The sequence below is a fragment of the Onychostruthus taczanowskii genome, unplaced genomic scaffold, assembly GCF_017590055.1.
Source record: "Onychostruthus taczanowskii isolate IOZ18803 unplaced genomic scaffold, ASM1759005v1 scaffold13, whole genome shotgun sequence".
In the NCBI taxonomy this organism is placed as follows: Eukaryota; Metazoa; Chordata; class Aves; order Passeriformes; family Passeridae; genus Onychostruthus; species Onychostruthus taczanowskii.
The window spans coordinates 5961959-5982939 of record NW_024498462.1 but is presented as its reverse complement, the minus strand read 5'-3'; the positions used below and the strand labels follow the sequence as shown (position 1 = coordinate 5982939).

The window sequence follows — 20981 nt, the reverse complement described above, 5'->3', positions numbered from 1 at the left end:
GCCATTACCTATTCACAGCCCATGACCACTCATGGTAGCAGGTGAGCAGCATCTCCTGAAAGCACAACTATTCAGCACTGAGGTGATTACAGCCCACTGTCTCTCTGACTGCAGCACATCAGGTTACATTATGTGTTTCAGTCATTGAGGAATTTGTAATGTGTTATGAAAATGACTTAATATATTGGATTAAATATACTTATTATTAAATAAATTAATAAATTAATAAATTCAATATTAATGACATGATTTTATTTAATTGACATAATTTAATTTTGTTGCTGTTTTTGTAATGCTAAAGTTGTAATTCTGTTAATTTTCCCTGACTGATGTAGGCTGGCAGGAGTGTGTGGTCATGCAAAGCCTGGACAACTCAAAGCATTGGTGAGGACAGTGTTACCCAGCCTGTAGTTAAAGCTGGGAAAGTATGTAAAACTGTTTAATTTAGCAAAATTTCTTTGTGTTAATCATAAACATCATATAAATCCTCCCAAGGCACAGGTACTTCTTAATGAATATATCTATACTACATACAGCAGGAGGCACTTGCAAGCAGGTGAAGTCCTTTAAAAGATCTTTCAAAACTTGAGCTGTACTTTAAAAAGAGGAATGAGCAATAGTATAGCAAGAGCAATAGTGTGAAATGGTTTATGCTCAATGTCAGTGGGACATTGAGAGTAAGAATACCAGGACTGAAAGACACATGAGTAAAAAGAATCTGCTCTCCCATGCTCTAACAATCAAGGCCCTGCTACAAGGCCTGCCGTTCAGCATTTTAATAGACATGGCTTGGAGTTACTGTAAAGGCTCTTTGAAAGTGTCCTTGGTCCGTGGTCTGGACTGACATCATCATCAAGTGGGGATATAAATGGCCAACTCTCAGCACTGAAATTATTAAAAAGAAGCATACATACATTTACAGTCAGTTCTGTTTATAAAAGGTGACTCTGATCAGTGTTTGAACAGCACCAGGGCATCAGCAAGCTTGTGTTGTTGCAAGAGAGTTTAAATGTCAATCAATAGATGTTTGATAATGATAACTGAACCAGGAAGATCCTGTATGGTTTTGTTTTCCCAGGTATTTTAAAAAAGGCCCTCTGTAATGGCTTATACTTATGCCCACCCTATTAATTTAGTCTTTGGCAGAATAATAGAGAACAGGATGAAGAAATATCCTGTTGAATAAAAACCCCCACATACTAGGCAGCATTTTCTCTGCTTTTATCCTACTTTCATTTGAAGAAATTATAATTCTAAAAACTTGTAATGACAGGGACTCAACTACCTCTCCAGGTGACTCAGGCAGTAACTCACTTCTTATCAATGTGTTTTTTGTCCCAATCTCACCTGGATGGTTTTCATTTTAGTTTTTGACCATGAACTCCTATGCTCCACAGAAAATAGGTACTATTATCCTCCTTAAGGACTCTGAACTAGGAACATGATTTCCGTCCAGCGCTTGCTGCATCCTCAAACAGGGATTATGGCAATTAATTACAAGTAAGGAGAAATCCTGATAAAAGACACCTCTTTATTAATCAAAAATGAACTTCCTCTTGGGTTGTTCTTTCTCTGGGACCAGATTGGGATGTCCTGACTCCATCTTTAATTATCTTGTCTTGCTTTTTAGAAGTTCTGTCAATGGTCTTGTTTATGAAGCCTTTCCTATTCCCCTCATATACAGCCTTTTGCTATTACATATCCTTTTGCTATTATTATATATCTTCCTTCCCTGCTGGTAGAGACAAGCTCACTCTTGTCTTTGGATATTCCTTCCACTGAGAGTCTCAATTTCCTTTGCAACACCCCATTCTCAGATGAGTATGCTAATTTTCCCCTTTTTGATTTCTTCAGGAATTTTGCAAATTCCTGATTCATATCACAACTTGCCTGTACCACTTAAGCTACAAAAAAAAAAAATCTCATATTTTCATTTAGAGAAACAGATTCATAATAAGAAAGTGCAAATTAAGTGTAATTTCAGGCAATTTCTGCTGCACTTAACAGGCACTGTGCACAGAGATTTTACATATGACAGGTTTAGGCACCTAAGGAATGGCAGTGCTTCATTTTAAAAGCTTGTGCAACAGCACTGCTTGTGCTGTCTCACACAGTGTTAGTAGCAGGGTGTCTTTTTAAATGGCTAGAACTGTCTAAAAAAGTTTCAGTGCTCATAGATAAGTTCCAGTCCTTATAAAATAGGGCTCCTTGCACCAGGCATTTAATGTCGTGGACTTACTCATACACAGTTGTCCATCCATTTTCATCGCTCTTGGTTGCTAAAAGCCCCGTGTTCCCAGGATACGTCATCAGGGCCAGGTTGTAGCCTTGGGCATAGACCCTTTTCAGAACCCCATTGCTGCTTATGGTGAGCCAGTAGACCTGGCCCCCCGGCACCACGACCCACAGGGGCAGCCCGCTCGTGTCCCTGCGGATGTGCACCGAGTTCCCGTTGCTGCTGGTGATGGTGCCCACGTCGCCGTCGCCGCTGTAGGAGAAGTTGTAGATGTAGTCCCTGGTGATGAGGTTGAGCGTGTGCAGGTGGGTGCCGTTGATGGTGAACTGGTAGAGCTCCTGGTCGGCGGGCGAGGCGATCTCGTACAGGTTGGAGTCGCTGAGGTGAGCCTTGTTGCGGCTCACGGCGCGGATGCGCACGTTGCCCAGGTCTGCCACGTAGAGCGTGTCATCGGGAGACACTGCCAGGGAAGAAGGTGCCTTCAGCTTTGCGTCTTTGGCATATCCACCATCACCTGGAGGAGAAATGGTAATTTTAGCAATCTCTAATGCCCTTGTTAAGCTGATCCTCTAAGCCTGACACGCTGCTTCTCTGCAGTATCATTTACAGGTCAATAAAACAATATCCTCTTCCAACTAATTAAATCCCTATTATCTAAGGTTGGTGCAATTCTAAATTAGTCTCAGTGAAGACAAACAGGAATATAAATTATCTAAATCACAGCATTTTTGCTGAGTCCCAAACCCTGCAGTTCAGGAAAGCTTTAATGCAGAATTGTGAAACAAAAGACCACAATACCTGAAGTTTCATTCCCTACTTACTGTCTGTTGGCATGGTGTTAAAGTAGAATTGTGTTGTAAACAAAAAGAAAATAAAACCCAGTAATTCAGCTAAAATGACACTGAAAGAAAGATTAGTTTATACTTATTAAAAACTCAACACTTCAGGAAAACAAAATCAGAACAGTAGCCAAAAAGAGCCTTGAGAAACAATACCTTTCAATATCTCTTGACAATTTACTTGATTTGTGTCATTTAAGGTTTCAAAAGGATTTTTGCATTATCATGGTCTGTATGTGTCTATCAAAATGAGTTTACATGAGCAGGATTTCCTGTAAACAGCAAGAAAGCATATTAAACCTCACTCTTAGGGAAAACCACATTACTGCGTGTATTGGTCTCCTTCTCCTGACTGAGACATGAAATTGCTGGAGTGTTTGAGCACACCCTATGCTTCCTTGGAAATGAAAAATCAGTGGATCTTTCTGCCAAGCTGACCCTACCTTTCACCAAACCAGGCTGGTACAATCATTATATTTGCCACAGGTTTTTTTTTTTTATTTTTCAGCACTGAGACTAGTTTTCCTCAATAGGAATCCAGTCCAGGATTCTGTTCCTCACTGGTGTCCTGCAGCCACCACTAAAGCTGGCAGCACTTGGCAATGCAGTGGAGCCTTTGATTATCATCACAATGCTGGGTCAGTAACCCACCTTCTGTGGAAGACCATTTGGATTTTTTCCTCCCTGTTCTTGACATACTTAATGTTTTCTTGTCAGTAATTAACCTTTTACTTGAAATGAGAGGCTTAAGAATTATGATGACATTATTATGGAGCTGAACATGGCAGTTCTTAGAGATGACAAGATGGCAACATACTGCACACCTCTGTATGGGAATGCTGCCTTTTTTCCCATTATATTTTTATGAAATAAAAGAGCCACACTTTGTTTTGGTGCATGCAGTGGAGCGTGGCTGTGCTGCTGAGAATGTCCAGCAGTGCACTGCAGGCCTGGAACTGGCTCCATGCAAAGAAAAAGGGATTCTGCACAGTCTAAGTTTGCACCATTTTGCTGGTGGTGCAGTATGACATGACTGATGAGAAGGCATAAGCTGGTATTTTGCATTTCATATGAAACCCCTTGGTAACTCCTCTTGCTGAGCAGGGCTGCCTGTTCCAGTAGCATTTAGGTACAATTTGGTACCATCTTCAACGGGGCAAACGCAGCTTCGACAAATGACACAGCAAGACAGACCTGGAATTAATTCTGAACAATGCGTAATCACTGTATCAAAAGAAAAAAAGCTAGGATCATCCTGAAGTTCCTCCAGTGGCAATGGAAGACTCACATCTCAGAAGTCAATGGATTAAATTCGTGAAGATCTGCTGAAAAGGTTTTGGGCTTTCCAAGGAAACCCAATCACTGCTTGTCTCTCCTTCCCCTTGTTACTTTGCTGATCTGCAGCTTTATCAGAGAATCTCAACAGATGACAGACAGGAAATAAAAATCATCTCCTTACCTGAAAAACAGTCACAATTAGGATCAATCTTGCAGTCACAGTCTGACGGGGCTCCAGCAATGACAGAAATTTCCCCGTTGGTTGTGACCTGCTGGATGCGGTTGATTTTCCGTTCGTCGGTCTCCGCGATGTACAGGATGCCGCTGTGGGACACGGCGATGGCCCTGGCGGACTCCAGGGTGGAATGGATGGCCACCTTGCTCACCAGGAAGTGGTCGATGCCGGGCACCTGGCAGTGAATGGGGCGCCCCGCAATAATCCGCACACGCCTGCTCTCAGAGATCTGCAGCACTATGTTGTTGTCCAGGACGTACAGTGAATTGTCCAGAGGGTTCACTGTGAGGTCTGTCGGCCACTCTAACCGCACCTGGAAAAAATATTAAGGGGAAGCAGGGAAAAAAAGTGAAGAAGAATGATTAGGGCCGTACGGCAGTTTGATTTAACCATCTCTGATCACATCATCAGGATGCCTGGCAGATTCTCTCAGCACTGCTTCTCTAGTACCTTTAATTAGGTTTGGAACAAATTTCAACAAGCATACTCTTTTCTGAGGTCCCACTCCAGTGTGGAACAAAATTTGATTTGAAAAGTAATTTAGCACCTTCTGAGAGGTATTTGCACAAGTCCATTAAAGCGGGAACTTTATTACACCTATGCAGTCATGCAAATAAAAACACACACTTCATGTCATGCAACATCAGCCAGAAAATTTTTTTAGGCCTGAATGTTATTGTTTCAAGGTTGCAGTCAGTGCTGGCAGAGTGGAGAACAGTGAGAGGTTGTCAATGTTGTAACACTTTAATTGCCTGTTAGCACAAAAGGAAAATGACATACCAGAAGAGTAGAATACATTTCCACTGTTATTTACTAAGCAAGAAATGTTTATAAGACTTATATTCCACAAGAAATACAAGCTTAATTCTTTGTAACAAAATAATACACCGATATATCTTACTTTGTATGATAATGCAGCCAAGCTTAATTATTTATAATGATTTTGCTTTGTAAATTCATTATTTCAGTCATGGATCAAGTAAATTCATCATACTTAAGGGTAGCTTTTTGCCTTTCTCTGTGCAGGTGAGAGTGCTGACCAAAGGAAGTTTCAAACCAAGCTGGAGGAAATAGCTGAGGAATGACCTCACTCATCTGATACCTTTTGCATTGTGATCTGGAGGAATTAAACATGCTTCACATTAAAAGTGGGGCTCCCTGTCAACCTGAAAGGCAACCAGTACACAGGCTGCTGATTACAGCACGTGCTGGCCAGAGCTTCAAACTCCTTCTGCTGAGAAAGGCATTGCAGGATTGCTGAACTGGGAAACAACAACAGAGCAGCCTGGTCCCCTCCCAGCTCATGCCAGTGGAGGATTTGGACTCCAGGTTGTCTGTGGAGAGGTCAGGAAACAATTGAGCCCCTGAGACTGCAAGAGATCATACTTAAGTCTGTCTCAGGATGCTTTCTTTACTTGTTATCCTTCATGAAGAGATGGCTGCTTTTATCTGAGTGGAATTTTTCTGGTCTAAATATTTCAATCATCAGAAGACAATAATTACCAGCCTAAAATGTAACTGCTTTATATGTCACAAAAGCCTTTAGTATTTCACTTTTTCTCACTTTAATGTTGGTTTTGCTCATTTTTCCACTGTGCTAATTAAAAGCATTATGAATGCAGACTGCTGATGCTAACACAATGCTAACACTGAGGAATACCATATGGTGGAGTGTGTGGCCATCACTCGCCACCTACTTGCCTGGGGTCAGCTCGGCAGCCAGGCTGGACGCCAAGTCTCTCCCTTTCTCAAGCAGCAGTATTTCCTGAGTAATCTCGTTTCCAGGACTATTGCAGGCTTGGTAAGTGATGTTTTAATGATGTGAGGGCACTGCAGCTGCTGTGTCCATCCTGCATGGCTACCACACCATTACAAAGGTGCACGGAGCAATCCCATTCCTCCTCATGCCCAGGCTTTTGAGCAGGCAGCATCAAAACTGGCATTAAGACTAATGCTGTTGGGCTCAAGATTTCTTCTGAACCAGGTGGTTGAGTCCTTCCCAATGATGCTAAATGTGGTGAAGCAATTGGAAACAGATTCCTCCCATGGAAGTGCTAATTTCTGTGCACGTGTGACAGCCTGGGTTCCACCCACTGCTCTGAGACTGGTTTGCACGCCACTGTTAGCTCTTGCATCACCTGAGAGCTCACTGGGACACCAAATAAAACTCTTCACTTAACAGAAAAATCTCTAGATGGATTTCTCCAACAAGCTTGGAAAAAAACATATTTGCAATGCACCTTTTAATGCAGAATAATTCATTTTTCTACCAAAGTAGACGGATTAGTTTTAATGGCAAATATATACCTTCAAGTTTAAGAGCCTCCACAGATGGCATTGCTGTAAAAACAATCTTTGATTATCTGCAACTAGATTATTCACAATTAAAAATCTGGGACAAAACCATCTATTTTACCATAATGACCTTGCCTAGCACCTGCCATGTTTTGATAGCTGGGTTTCTTTTTTTGGACCAGCTACACTGCCTTTGCCCAGAAAACAATGTGAATTCTTCCCACTGTGAAGGTATGTCTGGTGTCCTGTAGATAAACAGGGACTGGTTTGGGCTTAGAAAACTTTTTCTCTGGTTTATTTGAGGCTGATTTGGTTTACTGAGATAGAAGAAACTCTTATGCAGCTGCACATTTCACTTGAAGCAAGTGCCTAAAGCTCAACAGCTGTTAACTGCAAGCATATTTGCTTTCATACTGCTCACATCTGTAAAACTAACTGCAGTGAGGTAAAAATAAATAAAATTTTAGTTGGAAACATCCAAACGATTTTTGTTACTAGACCAGAACTGCTGCCCAGCTCTCTGCTCTGCAAAGCTAACTGAAGGTTATTCCTACAGCTTCCCTTCTGCGGTTTAAAGCAGTCACGGATGTATCCATGGTTAAATTCCATCTGAAATATTGAAGGTAGCATACACCTGTCTGGAGATTGCAGCATAAAAACCAGCTGCTGCAGACTGCAAGCTTATGCGGGTGAAATTGGAGGGGGGAAAAAAAGGTGAAATAGCTGAATTAAAATCAAACATACAAAATAACACAAATCACTGAGCATTCCTAATCTGAACAAGAATTTCACAGATTTACAGAAATCTGCACTGTTCTTCTCAGGATTAGCCTTCATGACATCTTAAAGTGGTGTAAGATGGGACTGCTGCTGTCCCACTCCATCCCTTCTCCCAGGCCAGCTCCCAGCAGCAAGGCCAGTTTGTGTCTTCCTACAGAGAGCAGGTTCAGGACAGTTTGCTGGCAAAAAACTAATCACCTAAATCAGCTTAAGCTGAAGTGTACTGCACCCTCAGGTTCACTGTTGCCTTGAAAAGTCACTGGTTGTTTACTTCTCGTTAAAGCAAGCTGCCCTCTGGCAGCTTCTGTGACCAAACCATCAGTTGTGCTTCATTCAAAGGCAATAAATATATTACAGAGAAGCACCTTGATTTTCATCTGATACTACTGTGCCTACTACAAAGTTTTTCCAGACAAAACCTCAGTTAGAGTTAGAATATTAAATCTGTTAATATACCTTTAAATGTGAACCAGTACTTCACAAGCCTGTGTAAAAAAGTCCTTTTCCATATATGTACATGTCTTTTGTAACTCAAAATTGGGCCAATTCCAAGCATTTTTTCTTATATTCAATGGGGCTTCTTTCTTTTGAGCACTGACCAGAAATGGCATTGCTGATTATCCCATTATAAACAACCAGCCAGGGTTTGTTTATTCATCACAGACTGAAATTTTCAGGTGACAATTCTGGTTTGGTTCACGGGAGACTGAGTATATGCAATAGCAATCACTGACAAAACAAGTGAACCCTTGAGCAATGAGACTTTTTACATGTAAGTATTAACATGTCAGCTTTTCTGGGAATTGAACTGTTAACATAAAGACTCCAGCTATATCTAATAATCCATCTCTGGTTTGAGAAGTGCAGAATTAACACCCACTGGCCTGGCTTTCTAATACATTTTTTCATGTCAAGTGTTCTGGAAAACACAAAGTGCACTAAGGTGGCTTTAGTTTTTCACTGGGAGATCTCACCATGGGCTGCAAAGGAATCTCTGCTCCAGCACCCAGAGCATCTCCTCCTCCTTCTTCATTGATCTGGGTGGCTGCAGAGCTGTTCCTCCCACATATTCTCACTCCTCTCTCTTGAGGAGGCTTTTTCTCCTTCTTAGACACGTTATCCCAGAGGTGTTACCACTGCTGCTAATGCCTTGGCCAGCACTGGGCCCATCTTGGCCTTGGATCCACTGGACATGGGGGCTTCTCACAGAAGCCATCCCTGCAGCCCCCCTCCTAAAGCAAACCTTGCCACACAAACCCATGGCATTCTCCCACAGCAAAGCTTCACAACCAAATTAATAGCAGGAGTTTTTTGCCCAATGTCACTGCTAGGAGAGTCCACACATATACTTTACCATATGTGCCTGTAGATGTACACAAATTCATGGGTTAGTTTGTGAAGAACACTGCTTCACTTTTGGTTTTGAACATATGGATAAAACTTTCTGCGCATTTTGCATGACGTTTGATGGCTGAGCCATTTTTGTTACTGTTTTAAACAAATCATATCAAACAATTTATACTGTTCATATCAAAGTAAGACAAGTGAAGAGCGAAAAATTTTTCCTTGTCTGCAAATGCCAGGTTCAAGAGCTTAACTGTTTGGTTGTGGGGGTAAATTTCAATAGGATAAGTTTCATTTATCATGGATTAAAAGAAGCTGCACAAATCCCTAGAAAGGCTTCACCATTGCTTTGATTTCTTGCCATGCATTGCTTGTTTATTTTGATTCAATTTCATGTAACAGCATGAAATTCATGCCAAAATTCTTCTGATAGTCCTGACTGATGGATTACTTCCTATCTGTGCTGCTCAGCTTCAAGCACTTCTGTTTATGCTACCTCTGCCTTTCTTCAACTCTATGATATGCACTTGCAGACCTGTTCATGGCCTCCTCTGTATTTCTCTTTTTCTTCTAACTTCCTTTTAAAATTTCCTTTTATTTATCTTAAGAGTCATAGAATATCCTGACAGGGATGGACCTGCATGTATCGAGTCCGACTGCTGACCTTGCAGAGCACAGCCCCAAAAATCACACCATGTGTCTGAGGACATTATCCAAATGCTCCTTGAACTCTGTCAGGCTTGGTGCTATAACACTTCCCTGTTCTAGAGCCTGACCATCCTCTGGGTGAAGAACCTTTTCCTAATATCCAACCTATGTCTCCCCTGACACAGCTTCATGCCATTCCCATGGGTCCTTTTTATACTCCCTTCAGATGTTGTTTCCAAACTCTTTCACTCACCACTAGGTCCTTCTAAATAGCATTTTTCTCTCTTCCTGCCTCAACCCTTTTTTCTCCTTCCTCCTGGGAGAGAAGTGGCTCCAAGGAAGGACTCACACAGGCAGGCCATTAGGAGTGAGCTGGTAGTTTACAAGGCTGGAGCAGACTGGTTCTGCTTCCCTGAACTCTTCACAGGATGTCTCACTACATGTATTTCTCTCTATTTTTTTCCCGTTGACAATCATGGATATTTTTTCATCATTTTCTGTCAGTTTGCTCTCACTCTGGGTTCTTCCTTTTGTTGACACTGACACTGTCAGCTCCCCTCATCAGCTTTGCTCCTTTCTTAATGGCACACAGCGACAGAATTCGAGTGCTGTGGTTTGACACTGGGGAACCCTTCCCTACAGTGGGATTACAGCCTCATCCCATGCTGGAGGAGCCTTTGTGTCTCCTCCTTCTGATGCTGCATAGCATAAAATCCAGAATTTTGCAGTTCAGCTGTAGCAGTCCCTGCCCTAAACTTCACGAATGTTGCTCTCTGCACTCACTGGCTCCCAGTGAAAAACCCAAATAAATGAGTTTTACAGCCTAATGGCTGCTGTTTTCTACCCTGGGCTGGGAAAGCAGCTGTGGCACATTCACAGATGCAGCTCAGAGGTCTGAGGCCACCAGTTCTCCAGGATCTTGGCTCAGAGAGTCTCCCTGCCAACCTGCTTTTGCTGTCAATTATTTCCAGCTGATGAGGGACCTGCTGCAGGAGTATGAAGGAAAGGCATCACTTCAACAGTTTTCACTGCTTGTCTTTGCTTGCCACAAGACTTGCTGTGCTCTCATTTCCCAGCTCTCTTCTTGTTTCATAATTTCTTGTTATTTTTTACTGCTTCAGAACTTCAAAGAACGTATCTGGGGCCTAGTAAATTGATAGGAAAAGTTGATTTCTATGGGGACGGTTTTCAAATCATCCTTATTTAACAATAGAGGGAATATTATCCAGTGTCACATAAGCACTCTGACTATAAAAATCAATGGGACTTAGATTGCTAAGCCATTTAAGTCTGCTTAAACATGGTACCCATGGTTTACACAGGCTATGAAAGGAACACTTTGTTAAATGCCCAGAAGGAATTTATGAAGTATTTAGAACAGAGTGGTACCTCTGAGAGGAGGAATCTTAGACTCTTCAATTAAAATATCTCAAAATAGACCATGAATTTGAATCTAACCCAAACATGTCTCCAGTGCTGGAGTGGGAATAGATGTCCTCCAAACATGCTGCTGCAGGTAATTTGTAGAGCCAAAAGGAGGGAATGAGACCAGGTGGAAATCTAGCTAATAACAGGACTGGCTCCATTCTGCCTCACTTTATAACTCGCAATTCCAGGTCCTGGGGCTTGTCAGACAAGATGGCACAAAAGTGGGGTTGCATAAATCTTGAGTTTTGGCTTCATCTCTCTGTTTTGGGCTCAGAAGTTCTGGATACAGAAAGCCAGTGTGCTGCCAATGCAGATAAAGGAAAGGAGTATCTGGAAAAGCTTTAATTGAGACAGTAATTAAGAGCTGTTTGAGAACAGTGAGGGGCTGGAGCTAGCACGTTATTGTGTCTTTTGTTTCCAATAACTGCTGAGGTTCATAAAAGCATCTGGCCTGAAAACGGAGAGGATGAAACAATACATAAAATGAAATTTCCAAAACTGAAAAAGGCAAACCCCCTGCCTTTCAGCAACACCAGCCACTGTGAATATATCACCTAAATACTCAGACTCTTCCCTGAATTCTGAATGAAACTCATAATGAAAATTTAAATTAAATTCTTGAAACGAAAACTTCCTGCAGATTTGTGCCCAGCAAACTGCCTGCCTCTGCAGGATCTTGACCTCTGATAACAGCTTTGCTCCTCAGGGCAGAGCTCCTTGAACTCCAGGGATGGGCAGAAAGCGGGACTGGGGGAAGAGGACGAGGAGCTGCTGCCAGGAGGTTTCCAGTTGAGATCTGGGAGCCAAAACTGCTCCTCAGCCAGCTCAGGGCTGTGAAACACATTCCCACAAGGATCAGAACAAATGCCAACTCCACAGCCTTCACAAGAAAATACAAATTTACTTCTGTGGTTTAAGCCTTCCCTTAAGAGTTAAACTTGCAAATAAAACTTCTGCACAGGAAAGAAAACAGGATGGCAAAAATAGCTATCCTGAAATTCATGCTTATGGCATGGCACCTTCTGTGGCAAATTCCTACAACGTTATGCAATTCAGTATTACTAGCTTTTTAAAATCCATTGCAAGAGTGAACTAATTCTTTACTAAATTGTAGCAGAAAATTAAAGCAAAACAGCTAAAGAAAAGTTTCATGATTGTCTTTAAATTATAATTTTTTTTCCTCATAAATATAAAAATGGTAGGCAGAAAAACCAACAGAAGTGATTTGCGTTCTTACTTTTACAGAAATTAGCACCAAGATCAATTGTTATCACAAGATGATTGTCTACAACTAATATTTCACAAGCATTTACACAAATAGGTCTTTCAACTGAGGAAAATGAATGCAAACGAACTAGCTGTGGTGCTGCACAGAAAGCAAACACATACTGCTGTAAGACTTCAAACTGCTAACAGAAAAAAAAAAAGGCACCTTGCATTTTGCAGAACAAACAAGATAACAGCATTCTGTGCAGCAACCCTTCACTGTGAGCATTTGTATTGACTAAATGCAAGAAAATGCACTGGAGAACATTTGATTCTAGTCTGAGACTGTAAGCAGGCACTCTGCTCTAAATTTCTGTCAGTTCAGGGCTTTGGTTACTGCTGTGATGCATATTTGGATATGCATTGTCAGACTGTGCCAGAACAGCTTACAAGGATAATGTTTAGGACTGGAGTTTTTTAAGCAAAACTCAATAATTACCACTTGACTGAATAACATATCTCAAGCCTGTGATGGAGTCACTTGGACATAGAAGGAGAGGCATTCTCTTTTCTTGCCTTCCAAAAAGGCTCTAGAAAAGAGATTTTAGAAGTGCACCTGAAAATAGTTTAAAATGGGTTCCTAATCAGATCAATAAATAGTTTTTGATTTTCAGTAGCTGAGTTCTAGGTCTAGAAAGGCATAGCATGGCTTCAGGCCTAGAAAGGCTCAAAGGGCTCCACAGAAACGTTAGGCAGGCTCTAAGAAAAAGCTCTAAAAGGCTTCCAAACTATCCCAGGAGAAAGATCCAGTGGCTCTCTAGCCATTGCTCCAGAAGCTGTGGATTCCCCTGCTCCATAAGCTGTAGATCTAGAAAGGCTGCATACCTTAAAAACTCCTAGATGCCTTCAGAATGACCCTCGACATCTCTAGTGAGGTCCTAAATATCTGGATCTCAGGCTTCTAGCAGCTTCTAGACCCAGAAAATTAAAGGAATCCCTAGCAAGTACTAGGTCTAGAAATGTCCTTTTAAATCTCTTCCTTATTCCTTCAAACCAAATTAAAAAAAAATAAAAAGAAGCAAATGGCATAAATCCTTCTGGCTGACTGAAAGCATACAAAAATAATTTCACAACGAAATTAGTTCCTTAGGACTAGACTGCTTATACAAGTTTAACCATTTGAACTCTTCTGATTCCCTAAATTTTTGGCACACCTTTCATGAGCCACCCAACAGAGTTACAGCTCATGGCAGCAACAGCAAAACTCATGTTGTTTTTATTGTCACTATTGACATGGACAAGTAATTTTAATTCTGAAGTGGCAAGAAAAAAGGAATAAAAATGTAGTATATATGGATGGAGGACCTACAGGGTTTTTCATCATATCATGACTTTCCCTGGTTGTCACTGGAGACAACGACACACTGTGCAGTTTCCCATTTTGCTTTGAGCAGCTGATTGAATGGCTATTGAGTGATGTTCAGACATTTATGATTTCCTGCAATGTGACCTAAATTGCTAAACTTCATAAATTTATTCTCCAAGGCAGTGTATCATTTTGCATGCCATACTCATCCCAAAGGAAGCTATCAGCAGGAGATGAGGCCCAGTTTATAAAAGCTGAATGTCCTTCAGACATTTTTAACTAATTTGTTTGTAAATGTGCTATTGTCAGAGTAACATACTGTATAAAACTGTGCTCTCTATCATTCTGTTTGCAGCTCTCTGTGACCTGAACCCCATAATGCACAGCTTTAAGAACACCCTCTCTGTGGCACACTACAAATGGGTAGAACCCATTTCTGTCCTGACATTTGCCATTTTTTTCCTTCACTGACACAGTGTTTTTTCATTATTTTTTTCCTTGGCACAGCCAATGGTAGAAAAGATGCTGCAGCAAACATGGTATCATGGAGAGGTGAAATCAGGCATTCTTAGCTGTCACTGCCCAGGCTGCAGCTCTGACCAAGCCAATGCAAGAATTTCTATCCCTGCAGTGTGTGACATCTCTGCAGGACAGACCACCTCTGGTGCCTGCTGCCCTCAAACTCCAGACTTCTGACAACCATTTAGTTGTCACTCCCCTGGCCCCCTCCCTAAAAAGACAGCTGTGCAACATTTCCAAATGGCCAAACCAGAATACAGTGTGCAATCTGAAAGGTCTGGAACAGAGGCAGTAAAGACAGCTCCACACAGAGCTCAGTCATTATTGTTATTCACTTCATAACACAAAAAACCTGTTACATCTGTGGGAGGTCCTTGGCCCATAAATATGTGAAGGACTGCTTGGTGAGAGGAGGAAAGCAACATGCACACAGTTCCAGTCCTGACAATTTTGAAAAACATGGCTAAAGTAGGAATTGCCTCCATCAAAACAGCTGTGTCTTAAATCACAGGCAAACCTTGCTAGTGGATGTGGATGAACCACTGGGTTAAAACAAAAGGAGGGACTTTGTCTGCTTGGCTTGGCTCTGCATGCTCCCTTCAGCACCCACATTCTTTTTTCAGCATACTGACTTGGGGCTTGGAGCCCAGGATGGCAGGGACCAGCTTTCACTATCTGATTAGTTATGGTAGTTCTGCAGTGTAGGGAGAAACCACATACACCTGCATGGAGACAGACACAGGCATATATGCATATATAGATAATAGATTAGGTACCAGTATCTCATTCATGCTTACATTTCATCCACTATATCTCTGCAACAGTTGAAAAAAGACAGATGTAGTAGCCAATGTATGTCAACACATTGCAGACTCCCACCAGTCTGACAAAGTTGTACTGAACATTTGCTACAGTGCAATTCAACACAGTAGAGATAATAATTTTCTGCCAAAAATAACCACTTTACTCCATCGTACTGAAACCATATTTAGATAAGAGAGAGCATCAAAGGCTACTTGCACATATGGAATAAAAGGTGGAGCTTTGAGAGAAGTTGGTTGCTCATGAAAGACTGACAGGAGAGTCCAAAATAAGACAGGCTTCTCATGTGGGAACCCATTCCCCAGATGGCTAAGAGAGGGTCAGGAGTTTGTGGAGCTGGGCAGTGTGACATGGGTGGTGGGTGAGCTGGAGGAAGTCTGGGGGTGGCAAGGCAGCTTGGATGAGCTGGTGGATGTTAGGTGCAAGGGCTTTGTGCATGTGCAGGCAGTGTTTGGTGAATGTGGAGGTTTCTTCTAGCTGGAAGGATGCATCTGAGAGCACCTGGACTCAGGGTTGAGCTGCTTCCTTCTCACCAGCCATCCAATTCTTACAGAAGATTTTTCCTTCTTGCAGTTGCTTATTAGAAACAAATTTTTGAAAAAAGAATTAAAACCTGTGTCTGTGTAGCAGGAAGTAAGAGGGAAGTCATGAGCAGAAGTCTCCTTCACTTCCCTGTCAGGTGTCTTAATACTGCCTCAACAATCAAAGGAAAGGATGCAATCGCTGGAAGAGTTCATCAAAATGTACATAGTCTTTTACTCAGTCATAATGGATTATTTATGGCAGATAATTGAAATAAATTGCTGTTTTGCAGGTGCTCAATACAAACAGAATATTTGGGCTTTAAGGGAGAAATTGCAGTGTGACTTCATTGGATGCTATCTTGTGTCTATGACTAATTTCAAATTCAGTGATAGAATAATTTGATTGGGATATAAATTAGTTCTGATGAAACCAGCCTGCTTTCTGTTTGATATTCAAAAAATTACATTGTACACCTACAGGTCTGATTTATGAGCTCTCAGACTTTTTTTCACCTGATGTTCTAATCCTATGAGCCTCCTTTCTCTCAGCCTTTGAAGAGAGGTTACTTAGCTGATCCTGTACCCCTGGGAAAAGATATTTGCCCTTATACCTGAAGATCCTTTTTTAAAAAGGCTTTCAGCTTGGTTTTGCTTCGAAATATGGATGGTAGTGACTGCTTGCTCCTGCATATGCTATTATGGCTGGAATGATTTTGTATAGACTTTCAGTTTCCGAAGAGTACCACTTAATTAATTGGAGGGACACCTCATTTTTTAAAAGGTTTGAAAATGCCTCAGTGAAGACCTGTTCTAGTCTATTTCTTCTGTTCCAGAAGCACATACTTTCTTGTGAGATACAGTTGCTCCTTACTGCACACTCACCTCTCACTACCCTTTCAATTAAGCTTGGCAAAGTCCTGGTTCCACTGAAGTCAGTGGCAAAACAGTTGCTGACTTTGCTGGGGCCATGACTTCCACTCCAGCAAAGCCAGAGAAGAAAGAAACATGAAATTAAGCAGTAGAGTAAAAAGAAATAGAGAACAAGCCGACTTCATTTTTGAAAAAAAAAAAATAAAAGCTTTGTGGGCCCTTCATCCAGCAAGACCCAGAAAAAATAATAGAATTCTTTTCTAAAAAGGAAAAAACACTGAAAGTCTTCTGTAAGGAAAGATCACAAATAAAATAAAAGGGTCTAGGAATTGTTATTTCTGCTTTGTGTGCTTTTGTTCAGCAATTTGGAATATTTATGCTGCATTAATTGCTCACAGCTAGAAGAATGTATCAAAAGACACAGGTAGAGGACTAAAAGGAAAGGAAGAACAGGAGTAGTTCTGCAATACTTTGCTACAGTGAATTGTCCCTTTCTGATGGCACAATTAGAATATTGTGCATCTAGTGTTAAAAGATGCCTTTTCTTCTTTCTGCTTTTGCAAGAATGCAGTTTATAATGTCGGGTATGTAGAGAAATACCTAAAGGAACAGTGTGTGTTCTGACCTACAATGCTAATGAATTAATCAGCTCCATGTAATCTTGCAGTTGTTCTGCAATATTCTACTCTCAACCTGACTTAGAAGTACTTCAGCCTAGAATCAATTTGGTTTTGTGCTGGCAGCTCGCTTCCCCTGTTCTCACCAAGTCATCAGATCATATTTTTGTCTTTCACATTTTTCTTTCCTTCCTCCAGACGTACCCAGTAAAAGTTCTGTTCAGGCTGTGCTTGCTCTGACGAGCAGACCCTCATTGCTGCTTTCAAGCGAGGTCACCATGTCCTGGGAGCTTTTTGTTCTGCTCAAAAGGCTTCCACAATGCCACTGAAGCATATTGTGCCTGTGCAGATGCTGCTGGGGAGCGCCTGCAGCACTTGTGACTGCGGGAGCAATGTCAGCGTTTGCATTTTTGACATATATAAAACATTTTCAAGCAATTCTGCTCATCTCACTCCTGCTTCCCAGCAGTCTGCCTCTTGCTTCACTATTTCAAGTAGGTCATCAACAGTATCACTCATTACCCTCTCCCCTCTTCTCCATCATTCAAAGCAGGCTGTCCAGGACACAACATTCCTGCCGTGCATGGGTCGCCTTTAAACCCCGTTCTAGAAATCTGCCTTTTAATTTGATCCGTGCAAGCAAATTGCCTACCTAAGTAACACTGTCACATTTTTATAAGGGAGCAAAACATTTTTTGCAGTGTCACTGAAGTTTATGTGAGGCAACACGATATAGATGGTTCCCTCACGTGGAGAACTGCTGAACAAAGGCTGATGAAGTGCAAATGTCAAGAAAAAGTCTTCAAACCAGACCTTTCATTTTGGAACATGGCAGTGACAGTTATTAACACCATCAATCAGGTCAGAGCTATTGCTTTGGCACAGACTCGTGCCTAGTGGGACTGACATAAGCACGAGAACAAGACTACGGTTATAGGCAAAGAAAAAGCTCTTGGGATTCATTTTCTGTTGACTTGCAAATGTTTGGTGTCTGTATTTGCAGTGACTGCGCTCGAGATTGGTTTAAACAGCTCCCAAATAATACCTGCAGCCACTCACACAGATATAAATGACTTGTGGTTTGGAGCAGTGGAAATTCAGCCCACATATTTCTCATGGGAGGAAAGATACAGGATGAAATTGCAAGACAGTAGAAATATCTGCTAATTCTCTCCTCAGCTTTCACTGTAGCATTGGAGGCAGAACAGCAAAGCTTATCACTCAAGATGAGCTGTAGTGTTTTTACTTTCACACAAAAACTCCCACAACGTCAATATAACTTCCAAGAACACTGGATCTGATGAAGTCTGGTTTCCTAAGGACTTCTGTCGCATGGCTGACTGACTTGGGAGTTTAATAAGATCCAAGCGCGAAATGAAGTTTTCCTGTGAATGGGGCATTTATTACATCCTGAGTAGAATCTCTAGAGTTTAATAAAAGAAAGCTTATGCTGCAATATTTCCTTTTGAAAGGGCACTTTAGGTTTCTGTCCTCCAGCTGGATTAATATTTTTTATGGAACATGTAGGAATTTAATTGCTGTGAAGGTGGGTGCTTCTCTACAAATTTGTTTGAAATTGGCCCAAGCTTTTAATTTACTGTGAGGAGAAAAATACTGACAGACAGATAGACACACGTCTGTCTGCTCTCAGCTGCTATCAATAAACTAGCTAAAAAATATCAGCATATCCTAGGGATGTGCAAACAAGAAGAGAGTGTGTACATGTGAGATAAAAAACAATCTAGAGAGGCCTCTAGTCTAGACAAGGATCCAGCCCAAAGCCATCAGGCAGTGAAACTGAATGATGATCCCATCTCTTTTCTTTCTCTCTCCATCCAAGTCTCTTCCCTTGGCACTCCTGTTGTGGCTCATGACCATGTAGGTGTCTGCTGAGCTCCTGGCACCAACAGTGAGTGTTGAGCACATCCGCATGGATAGTAACATGCATAGTTCTGAAGAGTCATTTTCTTTAGGTTTGCTCTATTAAGTAATTGAAGAACACTGAAATGATTTGTATAGAGAAGAAAAGTCATCCAAGTTCTGAACAGGCTGAAACAGTATTCAGAATGCTGGTGTACCATATAAACAGTTCAACTGAGAATCCCTTTCCTTCCAAATTCAGATTAAAATCCTCCAGTGAAGTATGAGATCAAAGTAATTAAAGCTTGGTCATTTATTTACCACAACATATCTTTTCAGCCCCATCTGTCCTTTCTTCCCCTGGTTATGAATGCAAAATATTATGCTTAAGAAGGAGAAGGTGGTAAATAACAAACATATAATGATTACCAAGAATAATACCACGAAAACTGATATTGGAACAAATGATTAAACCCTTTCATAATCAACTCATTTATTCAAGTGAATGACTGAAAGCTAAAGCTTGTCATTTATGCTGGTGCTTGCAATAGACAGTTACTCTACATATTTACTCCAAGAGTACATTTTTGTACTTTAGTCAATTAAGAAATACTGATTTTGGGCAAGTTGTTGATTTTACTGTCAGAACAAATTTAGCTTTGAGAAATGATTTTATTAACCTATTTTGTAAGTCTCTTTAAATACACAATTTGTGAGCAACCCACATTCTCTTGATTTAAATGCCATTTGTAACTTAGCCAAAAACTAATTCAAGTGGAGATGGGCCAAATGCATTTATCATTTATGTTTATGCCATTCTGGAATAAACTCAGCAGTCTTGCAAGGATATACACTTGTTTCTAAGTGACATATCATTCCATTATTTTCACTGATATAATTCCAGATAAACATGCTTGACTTCAAGGGGGTGTGATTATTTAATATGCTTTTCTGGTTATCAGCAACAGTTTTGGAAGAATATGATTGAGCAAATTTGATACAGTTACTTTTCAGAACATGCATTCTCAGTATTTATTTTATGTCTATGATTTACTGTGTATGTGAAATACCTCAAAGGTATGGATTTTGTGAAAAATTTCAATAAATAGGGTTACTTAAACCCCCTCAAAACAAATCCTCCAAACAAGAAATGCTTCCAAAGGCTTCATGTTGCAGTGTCCACATTGTGACTTCACTTACCAGTGAAAAATATACAGAAAATTATATAGTATTGTTACCCTTAGAAAATGTGACTGGCCACTTTTTAGGGACATGTTTGTAAGCCATAATTTATGTTTTTTAGAATATTTACTGTCACGCATTCACAATTTCATTGAAGACTATCTCAATTTAGGGGTAAGGCCATGTCTTAGTTTCCCAGAATACTGACAAAATTGAAAAATTTTGCAAAATGTGCAGCCATATTTTTTGTAGCAAGGAAACACTTGAAGTGTTCATGAAAAAAAAAAGGGTTTATTCCTGCTTCTATGAAAAGGAGACCATACCCCAGATGCATGAAGAATGATTTGCTCTATGACATCTTTCTTCTTACCTATGACTTTGCAGAAGCCCATCTTTCACGGCATTGGAACTATGTTGTAGGGTGAGGTAAATGAAACTTGTTTCTGGCAAGTAGCCAGCCTATGAAGAACTAGGATTTCAGGGCTATTTAAATCTACTTTACAAATTTAGCACATTTGATTTCAGCCCCAAACGTTTACTTTTAAAAATCAGTTTTAATTTAATAAATAAATAATTTTCTTTCTAATTTTGCCAGACCCCCTGCCGAGACTTATTTGCTAATGGGTAGTTGCATTTTTCAAAAGGAAATGAAAACGATTAAAGCTCCCTATTTGAGATGCAGTGAGACATTTTCTTACTGAGCAAAATCAGCAAAAATTTGAACACAAATACACAGCACATATTACATTAGGCAAATAAAGCAATTATTTGTACAGCCTGAGAGTGCAGATCCAGAAGGAGAAGGCAGGGAGCAGACGCTGCACCTGGCACCCTTCCCTGACCTCAGAGATATCTCATCTGGCTCTGGGTGCCCCAGGCAGTTGTTAGATGTATCCAAGCAGCAGTGCATGTGCTCCAGGCAGCTGTGGGCT

At 40.9% G+C, this 20981-nt stretch overlaps 1 protein-coding gene across 2 annotated transcripts in view; it reads right to left on the bottom strand.

The window, feature by feature from the left end:
* The window catches only part of TENM1 (teneurin transmembrane protein 1), a 227078-nt gene that overhangs the window by 21032 nt on the left and 185065 nt on the right, over nt 1-20981 (bottom strand). For both annotated transcript variants that reach the window (XM_041396472.1, XM_041396471.1), the window contains 2 exons: nt 4535-4901; nt 2240-2750 (listed from right to left, as the gene is read on the bottom strand). In XM_041396472.1, the coding sequence (XP_041252406.1) occupies nt 2240-2750; nt 4535-4901 (878 nt within the window). The remainder of the gene's footprint in view (nt 1-2239; nt 2751-4534; nt 4902-20981) is intronic.